The sequence below is a fragment of the Juglans regia genome, chromosome 13, assembly GCF_001411555.2.
Source record: "Juglans regia cultivar Chandler chromosome 13, Walnut 2.0, whole genome shotgun sequence".
NCBI classification, from domain to species: Eukaryota; Viridiplantae; Streptophyta; class Magnoliopsida; order Fagales; family Juglandaceae; genus Juglans; species Juglans regia.
In genome coordinates, this window is record NC_049913.1 from 29494384 (window position 1) to 29505870 (window position 11487).

Consider the following 11487-nt stretch of genomic DNA (forward strand, 5'->3'; position numbering starts at 1 on the left):
GAACTTTTAACTTCTGATCTTTAATCTCTGATTCATTTTTATCACTGCAACAAAAGGCCTAAGAGGCTATGAGAACTTGTACATATCAAATATTGTGAATTCTCCTTCCTCTTAAGATCCCTGCATGTAGGTTTTAGTGTCGAATCACGAATATCGTTGAATCTTTCTATCCTTCATATATTTTGCACTTTATTCACTGTTCACACTGTGGATGAGCCCTCCATACATTATACCTCCCATCAAGCACTACTACCATAAGTCATTTGACCATATTATTAGCATCCGCCATCGATGAACAATACACCAACACTACTCTTCATCTGAAATAATAGGGGGCTCTTCATCTAGACTAATAGGGTTCTTCATGATCTACATACAAAAAGTTAGGATCTAAAAATAATTTGATTGATTTGATAACTAAAGCAAGAATGATTCCTTATTTTGAAAAGAGAAACTGTTTACTGGTGTGACTATAAAAAACAAAACAAAAAATGCATCTAACATGTTACATGGTTAATCTTTTTGATGCTTTTCATGTTGAAAGTGCTAGTGCCTGGACCATGCATCTGGAATTCGTGTTGGAAACTGACAACATGGGGCTGCACAGACTACACTTTTGGTCAATATTTCCACGTGAGTTCTTATCTATTTTTGGAGGCACTGACATATCAGTATCTCACTTTGGCTGTCATCCATTTTCACGAGGCACGGATCACCACTGATCAAATCTCGTGGATCAGGCTCTGCATTTTCACGAGGACTGGGGAAAACATAAAAAGTGAAGTTAAAACGGGTGGGTGGGGCCGGGTGTGGGTACCCAATCTACATTTTTTTTCCACTAATTAACACCATCCTTTTCAATTCAAACGTTCACTCTAAATAATAACAAAAGAGTAATATTATATACAGTCGTAAAGTGTATAAATATTATATAATCATTTTAAAAAAGAGTATGATCTATTATTATTATTTTTTTTTTTTAAAGTGATTACACGATACTTGAGTACTCACAACTATAACTATCACTATCATTTCGGACGATAAAATGCATTGACACATTGCTTTCCCGAATTCATATTAGATTGTAAGAGGAAGGAATGTTTCCAAATATAGTATGCATGGGAGCCACGCCATTTACAAGGCCAATGATGCAGATTTTTATTGTCTCCAGTATCTTGTCACAAAATCTCTCAACACAAACATAGAAAACACGCAATTTACAGTATATAATTTGGATTTGAATCCCCTAAAGTTCTGGACTCCCTTTATGTCCATCTCTCCCTCACTCTAGGCACTAGAGTTTGGACAAGAACTCTAGGCACAAGATCTTGGTTCATACAATTTATTGGTATCAACTTTGCATTCGAAAACACAAATAAATTTTCAAAGATAGCAATGAGAATTACAGCTTTGTTGAAAGAGTCCTAGTTGTTGGCTCTTCTTCATGCGATTAACTACTCTTCTTCCAGTTTTTGAACTGGGGTTATAGTCTTAAACATGATTTTGTCCAACGTACGTTCACGTTTCATCAAAGAACAGGAAATCAAAATATTTCGCCATCGGACACGAGATTGTTGATTCCTCCTTTCTGAAGTTTTAAGCATCATATTTCTGAATCTTCAGCTTCTGAAGTTAGCACAAAACTCGGGAAAGTTACGGTTATATCCCTGGAATACGGGGAAAAATGATTGGTGGCATGGAGTTTACATCAGGTGACTAAAGTACATATAACAACTGACATAAGACCAGAAAGAACCTTTCTACTTGCTATAGCCAATTTGGAGGACTTATCTTTCACATCTTTGACATTATAAGGTTTGATTTGAAAGAGAAAATCTCTTACAAATCAAATCCTGCCATATCAATGGTGTGGAGGGTGTATCTTCCATACCGGCTTGTAAATTTCACTTTTTGACTAAGAAATATGCACCTGGTGGCCTAGGCGAGCTTAATAATAACTTCATAGTCAAAACAAGAAATCCCGTCCTAGAACAAACTAGATTTGTTTTTGGATAAATTTGGGATTTAGATATTAAGAAATGTTATGTAGGACTTACTTTAAATAGGGGAGAGTCATGTTCTTTATTAGAGACGGATTCTTCAACACAAATTCCTTCCACTCTTCTTGGTCAATTCTTCCATCACCTTTTGCATCTGCTTCACTAAATGTCTGTGGAATTACACAAGAACCGTAAGAGGATTTACCTTCAATGAGGATGAATAAATGGAGCTGAAGAGGTAGTAATCTGCACCTTATGCACGATTATTTCAATAACATCATCTGAAAGTACCAAATCTGATTCTTGCAAAAGCGCCACAACCATGTCCTTCAACTGTCAGATAATGCAAGATATTGTAAACTTAGTTTGCTCAAGGTAGGTTTAAAACACATCTTGACCACTATCACCTTCAAATTTTCATTACCACATTCCTTGGCCCATGACACTCAGAAGGTAAGAATCACTGACAACAGCCAGAGACTGCTAAACACTGAGGTTTGTTTGCAATAGAACTCCTTTTAAATAAGAATTTCTTCTTTTAGAATACTGAAATTTCTTCTATAATGTGATGAGAAGGAATTTGCAATACTCACCTCCTCTCTTTCAATATACCCAGTTTGCCTCAGGTCATATAATTTGAAAGTAACTGCAAAATGATTCCACCATTATAGTAGATGATAATGTGCTTATTAGATCCACTGGAGAGTATTCATTTAAAATATAACTTATTAGGAATAACTATTCCAGTTTCACTAGGCAGAAATTTGAAAATTGAAAACATGAATCAAATATCGAAATGAAAAATAAGACCTACATGCGATTTTGTCTTCTGTAGGTGTATTTGGATGAAAGACACCCAATGATCGAACAAATTCTCCAAACTCAATAACCCCATTGCGCTTCACATCAAATACATCGAAAACCTAAAAGAAAACACCAAGTTGATATGGTTAGAAAGCAGAAAAGAACAAGTATAGAATTTCACATTCTATTTTGTCCAAAAAGAAATTGATCCTCAGATACAAGAAAACAAAAAAAAAGGTGAAGAGGCTAGAACTTTATAGCATCAATAGAAATTTGGAATCTCAATAATATCAGCCATTGATGCTTCCTTGGTTGTGAAGTCAATATCTACCTAGCAATGCCATGTTATTTTTTAAGTCATTCAGCACAGATAAATATAATTTCAGGATTGCTTCATGTAACTGCAGCAGAGCGGTGAAATAAAAAAAAAATCACAAAACTAGGGACGAGTGAGCATCGCATACCCTGTCTGCAAAGAGATTTCTTTTATTCCTATTCCTGAAGAGTGCAAGCAGGAATTCTTCCTGCTGACAAGAAAGCATATATAGAAGTTATTAATATGAACGAAAGTAAACAGACAAAAGCCATCATATACAAATCTGATGGAGCTATAACATTATATACCATACAAAAACTAGATTGTTACAAGAGCCAACAGCATTGTTATAATGAAACTTCACAAAACTAGCAAACTTACCTTGTGAATGAGCCCATCATCAATAATTGAACTGCTCAATTTCTTAAAAAGCTCATGTAAGGCCTCCACTTCATTGACAGTAACTACAAAGAAAGAAGACAACCCAGCAATCCAAATATAAATTTCATGATATGTAAACCATGACAGTAAGGAGTCAGCAGGCATGTCATATATTTAGCAGTGTGCATAATGGGTTAAAGCTGGTGAAAAATTATCTGGCAAAAACCAGACCAGTAAATCCGTTAGCAACATTGCAGGAAAAATGACCAGGATGGTTCATAACTGAAGGTAAGTAGATGGAAAGAGAAAGTTGCAGGTGTATAATAGGATCAAGGTGCATACTCACAGGGTGTTTCAGCAGAAAGAATTGAAGGATCATCGTAACCTGGTGATTTAGCTTTCTTTGACTGATAGCAGCCCATCAAGCAAACTAATCCAGTCCACTAGAAAATATCTTGCAAATCAGCAGGACTCATGCCCACAGACCACAAGAAAAAAGCCCTACCTGCTATCATCCAAAAGAGAAGAAAGAGTCAACTATAAACCATCACATAAATCAGTGAGTCGAAATGCTATTGAGAATTTTGATGACATCTTCTGAGAAGTACTAAATAATATCATTAGTGGCCCCCTCGCACCAAATCATAATGGGCCAGGGCTGTCACTGCCATTACCATTATGGCACAAAACTTCTAATTGAAACCCAAACCATCAGTAATAAGGCAGACCCATCTGGCTTTGACCAAGAAGAATGTATGCATAAAATGCTTCAAGCATGGCTCAATTCTGGTGATAGTGCATCCTTGACATATCCTAATAACAGCCAGCACAATTCTGGTAATCCTCTATGGCCAACACATGATGAGCCCTTCATTTTCTGATTCGGTATAAAGTCATAAAGTAGATCCATCAAGCCCAACTAAATCCTTATGACATCATGAAGTATGCACAATTATATTATCAATTATAATACCAAGTAGTAAGCACTTTCAGACAGGATTTGCATATACTCATCTTGATATATAAACAAAGGCCAGTGAGTATATGCTCATACTTAGAAAGGTTTTATTGCTAATATCTTCAATAGTTTATCCTTACAAACTAAATTGCCTATACAGCGACAAGAAAATTGACTAAACTCCATCTTTAGATAGGCCATCCATCAAGAAATCTAGCAGCCTCTATAGGTTGAAATAGAATTAGCTAAGTTCCTCAGGAACAAAAATAACAAAAGCGAGTCCCCTAGATTTGGTGAAACGACTTAATAGAGCAACATATGTAAGCTGCAATAAACCGATGTACGCAATTACTCAGAAGCAGTAAATCCATTGATCATCAGTGCACAACCTAATTAATGATTGTGTCAAATGAGTCAACAGCTTGCAGGTTCATGCTGGGAGAGAGAGGGAAAGAGAGCGAGAGAGGTATAAAGGCATTTTCTGGGTGGTTTAAAAGCCATAATAAACACCATACTTATGACAGCATGATATCAACAACAACAACTGCAGATTTTTTTTAAAAGAAAAAAAACTCCAGTATCTAACTATATAGTGGGTGAGAACAAACAAAGATTACTGAATTGATTCAAATGTGAAAGAAAGAATAATCATAGAAATCAAAGACCTAGGCAACAAACTGGAGCACCTTTTGTGGCCCCATTAAATCATGAAAACGATACGTGACTAATATATGTTCTCAAGTTAAGCCACACATCCACAGGGGACCAAGTAACAACCACTATGAATTGCATTTGACATTTATGGTAAGCACACAGATGTGGTGGAATTTTCAAAACCTTGGAATTTTCCAAAAACACAAGAATTTCCCACAAGTAATTAAACCCGTAAAAAAACCAGCAGATCATGTGTACACAGATCTGACCTCCCCTATGAACCTTGGGACATATTAGAGATGTCCAAGGAAGCTTGTCAATCACACATTTATCGATTTAACAAACAAGCTATGAAAACCCCAACGCCCCCCCCCCCCCCCCCCCCCCCCCACACACACACACACACACACGATATACCCACATAGAAAGGAAATATATATATATATATATATGAGTAATGCTACATGCAGTGGTGGAGTACGCAAGCTCAATGTAATTGCTTTAAAAAAGAGTGGGATCCACTATTAAAAAATTAATTTTTTCATGTGGGTCCTATATATATTCATTTTTTGTAAAGTGATTACGCGGCACTAGACACTCATGACTGCAACTATCATTTCTCTATAAATAAACCTTAAAATTTCAAATGTGCAAAATACTTTGTACCTTAGACATCAAAATTCCAAAATGAGACCCTTTAAGTTTTAATGAACATTAAGGGTTGCATTTGGATATTGAGCTGAGTTTAATTCTTTATGAGTAGTAGTGAGTTGAGTAATAGAGAGAGTTATGTAGAGCCCATCTAAACTGAGTTTAAAGTGTGTTTGGATGTTAAGATAAGTTTAGTACTTTTTATAGGAAGTTGAAAAAGGTTGTGAGTCCCACGTATAACGAAGTTTTGAGTTGAGATGAGTTTAGTAATTTGAGAGTTGGGTATTTAGATGTTAGACTCAGTTTAAAATTAGACTAACCTCAACTAAGCTCAGCTGAGTCTTACAACCAAACGCAGCCTAAGAATCACAATAGTTTATGCTAGAAATAAAAATACATAGGCAGCAAAGCTCAGTTCTCTAATGCTATCTTTTGTTCTTGCGATAAAATAAGAAAAAAAAATTAGAGAATAGGAATTATATCTGCGAAAAGATAATAAAAACTATTATGTCAAAAACTTGAATATATATATCCATGTTTTCTATTTTCCACTTTCTTTCTCATTTCTTTTTTTGTAGCAACCAAAACAGATAAAACTATATTAAAATGTGGCCGATATATACTTCACAAACCCGTTTGAATGATGAATTAACAGGTGCAAGTGTTAGAAACAGAAAACTAATTTTATTCTTCAAAAGCATTATTAAAAGTTAAAACTAGAATAAGAAATTGCTGAGGATCATGTACTCAGAAGTACCATTGAGAACCCGATCGAGACTTGCTCATCCAGAAGAAAGACTAAATGGCAACGATTTTTAAGTGGTTTGACTTCGGAAACAATCTTGAAACCCAGAAACCAGAACGAAATTAAAATATTTCAAATTTCCACCAACAAAACTGAAAATGGAACAGAAGCCAGAAAAATAAACAGAGGATGAGAAAAGAGAGCCCCAGCCAAACTCCATTAACCATATAAATGCCTTAAGCGCACTAAAAACATATCTACACCGTCAAACATATATGTGCATATAGAGAGAGAGAGAGAGAGAGAGAGAGAGAGAGAGAGAGAGAGAGAGAGAGAGCGCTTATACCCGTGAGCGATGTATGAATGTAGGGAAGCCTGAGCAGGTTTAAATTTTAATACTCGTGATTGCCGAACATTTCATTTTTATATAGATATAATATGTTTTCGCCGGAAGGTGAAGGTTTCTCGCTGTATCTTCGGCTATTCCCCCAGGCTGCCGCAAGAAGTGTCCAGTTGGCACTTGCACGTTGTAATTAGTGAATATAATATTAATTTTTTATATTTATTTGAATGTATTCAGTTTTTCTTATTGACTTTGAATTAAAAAAATATAATATTTTACTAAAAATTGGTGTAAAAAATTTATAAAATAATAATTTTTTTTAATAAAAATAAATCCACAAATTAACATAATTATATATATATATTTATATTTGCTACATATGTTTCCTGAAGTTGGATTCTTGTATATTTCTATGTACCATTTGTTGTGATCTGTCTTCTTTTAACATCAAGGATAATTCTTGTAGCTATTTCAAAAAAAAAAAAAAAAAGGGATAATTCGTATAGCAAATCTATGTATTTGATAAGAGTGAGACGACAATACCGCCTGCTAGGTATACCGTCTAGTATTTTTTTTAATATATTTAAATATTTTTTAAAAAATAAAAAAATATATTAATATATTTAAAATTATTTCTTTAATTATTAAGTAAAAAAAAATTTGGACAAAATAATTTTTCCATTTGGTTGAGGGAATGCTTTGCATTAGGCGGTACGTTTTGGTAGCTCATTGATTAGACCAAGAAATACAATAGATTTCAATATTCAATATTCAAGAAATACTATTTCACTATATTATTATTCTTAAATGATAATTAGTTTTCATTTAAATGTTAAGAGTATCTCGTATTATTTATAAATAGAGGTAAAATAATAATAAATAATTTGAAAATATTAGCAAATTATTTATAAATAATAATAAAATAATCCGAGAATAGAACATTTGTGTTCACCCAATATCATGGATTCATATCATTCAATTTCAATTTATGTTATTATTAAATGAGAAATTTAATAACTTTGTATCATTATAGTGCAAATTAAATTTCTTAAATGGAAAATAATATAAGTTGATTAAATTAAAAAAAAAAGTTATGTAAAATTAGTAGCTTGCGTTTTTTTTTTTTTTTTTTTGAGGTTTCTGATCACCAACTTAGAAATAAGAGTGAGTAAGGGGAATGAGCATAGATCAAGTTGCTCGATCAAAATGTTAACATTAACACTCTTTTAAAGATTATATTTATTGGATATTTTTCATAGTTCACGATCAAGACTAGTTTAAGCTAGAAATTCATCCACCGTCGGATGGCTAATGGCCATACACGTTGTCACACATGTATTATTTTATTTATCAATCTCTGTCTTGTAGCTCCTCACTTACATAATTTAATTACTTCTTATTAGCGTGTCTTGTAAAGAGGAAGAATTAAAATTTGACTGCTGCTGGGCGTGTCTCAGGCAAAATTCTCTTTTTAATTTTTTTAATTTATATTTTTTTAAAATTTTTTAAACTTTTTTAAAAATATAAAAAATAATAATAATATATTAATAATCATTTTCTTAATTAATAAATATAAAAAATATAAAAAAAATTAAATATATAAACCGTCGAAATAAGAGGACAAAATAAAACTGAATACTAGCATTATTCTTATATTAACATTATTCTTAATTTTTTTGTTGAAAAGGACAATAAAATAAGTGGTCAAAATAAGAGAAGTACGCCATAAATGGATCCATGTTAATTGGCTGGCATGTTGCTGGAAGAATATTTGCATGTACCTAAATACAAGATGCGGTAGTTGACTCTTTTGGAAAAATTTAAAAATGATTTCTATTTGTAATATTGCTAAGATAAATATAAATAATTAAAATTTATCTTTTTATATAAATTTAAATTTAAATTTTTAAAATAAGTGGTGATTTTATATGATTACATAAGATTACATTTTTACCCCTATTTAATTTACATATTAGACTCATTCATTAAGAGAAAGTTTGGTTCATATGTAAAGGAGAGTGTTAATATAAATATAAATGATTAAATTTATTTAATATCGTTAATTTTTTAGATAAATAATGATTTGATAAATATATAAATAATTGAGAAGGATTAAAAGAAGAAGAAGAAGAAGAAGAAGATAATTCACAAGCGAAGGCAATTTGCTATCCTTTATGTATGTACATGCAAGCTGCACAAGTCCCCCCTCATGCAGTAGCTCTCACCTGGTCCCCCAAAACACTCGATCCCTCTCTCGGCTCTCTGCATGATCCCTTTGGAGCTCTGGGGAAAGGGAGAGGAACCCCACTCGACCGACGGTCTAAGGAGGAGGTGGAGCCTTCGACTTATTTTCTAAAATTGAGTTTTTTTTTTTTAAATGGAATTAATTGAGACATATAATTCTAAAATCATCATCCGTCTAAAAATACAAGACAATATGTAAATTTAGTCATTTCAAGATATTTATAAAAGAAAAAGAAAAAAGATATTTATCAATATTCTCTAGGCCATTAATTCTGACATGATCTGAGTGATCATCAGGATCAAAAGACACTTTACCGATCTGATTCAACTCATTTCAAAACCGAGTAATGTTATGCACCACACTTTCCATAAGTGCGATCGAATCCAACTTGAACTCGAACTTGTTGGCACCCTCTCCCAAATCTCTCTATAAATATATTCCATTCCACGTGTTATTTGAAAAAAAACCATAAACATCCATAAGTGCAATGGCCAAATCCAAGATACCCAGTCTAGCATTGTAATTGATTTTATGTCGAAAATTTTAGAAAATAACACTATAAAGTAAGTAGCTTGATCATAAATTAGGATTAGCATACGTTAACTAGTTATAATATATTATTATTAAAGACAGTTATTTGGAAATCAGTGTTTACGTACCACACATGTCATGATTTTTGCAAGCACATCATTCATCATGTTTCATTCTGCATTTTATAGTTATGTATATATTATGTGTCTCATGTATCTCATATTGCATAAGACACGTAAGCTTTTATAAGATCAAGTGTAAGATAAGCTCATAGCAATTAATAAGATGGTCATTAGAAGCATGGTACCAATGTGATTTATAGGTGGACGTGCAAGCTACGAACGTAAGGTATCCTAGAATACTATTAGCGGCTCCCCTTACGACTGCAGGATGTGGGGTCGATGCACATCATTGCATACATGGTTAAGTGTATATGCCAGTATGATAAGTAAGACAAGTCATACATGTCACAGTATATCTATGAACAATTATGATTTTAAGTTCTCAGAATGAAATATTTTAAGAAAAACATTATGTTAAGTATGTTTATGTTATGATGGATTTCTTACCGCGTCATCAACTCATTTTAGTTTGGTTTTATGTTTTTAAACCACCCCTGATCAAAATATTTATGAATGTACTATACTTGTAGGATGAGACTTAGTCCAGAGAGACATGAAGTGGCCTAGATCATGTTCAGAGATTTTAAGTTTAGATTTTGAGAAATTTTAATAAATGTTTCTGCGCACTCTCATTTATGATTTTAGTATTTTTAATTCAAAATGACTCTATTTATTATAAGAAATCTTTGTATCTGGCACAAGTATAAGAAAATATTTTTTTTAGTCAAGTTCAGTAATAACAGTCCTGCTTTTCTGATAATTTCTAAAAGTGATTTTATTTTTAAAGTTGGGAGCGGGGTATTTCTTGCAACGTCTTACATAATAAAATGAAAGTAAGATAGTAGTGTGGTATAGAGGTGCTACCCGCATGGTGCGGGGTGGGGTGTACCCTTCCCTGCACCCCGCCCCGCACTATGCTGGGGAAAGGGTTTGCACCCCCGCACCTCGCCCATGGGAGGCAGGGGCAGGGGCCTCCCGCTCGGGTTCCGGGGAACAAGGTCGAACACCTCATCCACCCCGCCCCTCGCCCACTCCTAGCCCAATTGGGCTAAAAAATTATTCTTGGGTCCAAAAATTATCAAAAAGATATTTTTGGACCGAAATTATAAATTTATATTCGTAAATATGATTATAATTTAAAACTAATAATAATTTTAAATTTGCTAGTACATATTTGTGTGCAAGTTATAGTGTAGTCTAATGATCTTTATATAGAAGGTCAATGCAATATAAGTCTCACACACTTGAGCAATAAGGGACTCGTGTATTGCGTGAAGCATTAAGTAAAAACTATACTTGCTTAGAAAAAAAAAATTAAAAATTAAAAATTATACTTAATACATATTACTATATTTATTTATTGTAAAAGTACAAATATTTATAAATATGTATGTATATATATATATAAAATAAATAATTATGAGGGGCGGGGGACGAGGGCAGGGCCTCGTTGGGGCTAGACCGACCACCCCTCTCCCGCCCCGCGCCCTGGTAGTTTTCCTTGTGGGGCGAGGCGGACAAGGGCTGGGCAACGAGGTGCGGAATCCTGCTGCCCACCCCTAGTGTAGTGTATAGAATTTTCCTTCGAAACTAGTTCAGAATTGGAATGGATCATCGAGTTAGAACACGTGTTTTTCCTTTCAATAAATAAAAGCAATATCTATTTTTTCATTATTTTTAACTAAAAGTGATCTTTGGGGCCGAGTTCCGATCGAAATACTAAACTTTGAAAAATTC

The 11487-nt window shown here is 33.5% G+C and overlaps 1 protein-coding gene across 5 annotated transcripts; it reads right to left on the reverse strand.

The window, feature by feature from the left end:
* Nucleotides 1–1197: 1197 nt before the first annotated feature.
* On the reverse strand, nucleotides 1198–6996 carry LOC109017717 (calcineurin B-like protein 4). Of its 5 annotated transcripts, none has more exons than XM_035683970.1 (9): nucleotides 6856–6996; nucleotides 3848–4006; nucleotides 3502–3584; nucleotides 3269–3328; nucleotides 2815–2923; nucleotides 2594–2646; nucleotides 2253–2333; nucleotides 2058–2170; nucleotides 1198–1626 (listed from the first exon to the last, which is right to left on the reverse strand). In XM_035683970.1, exons 2-9 carry the CDS (start codon nucleotides 3921–3923, stop codon nucleotides 1620–1622), a joined length of 582 nt encoding a protein of 193 aa, XP_035539863.1. In that variant the 5' UTR covers nucleotides 3924–4006; nucleotides 6856–6996; the 3' UTR covers nucleotides 1198–1619. The 5 variants fall into 5 exon arrangements, with proteins under 5 accessions (XP_035539863.1, XP_035539859.1, XP_035539861.1 ...); XM_035683966.1 differs by having other exon boundaries at nucleotides 1198–1667; XM_035683968.1 differs by having other exon boundaries at nucleotides 1198–1667; nucleotides 3848–4009.
* Between the last annotated feature and the right edge of the window lie 4491 nt (nucleotides 6997–11487).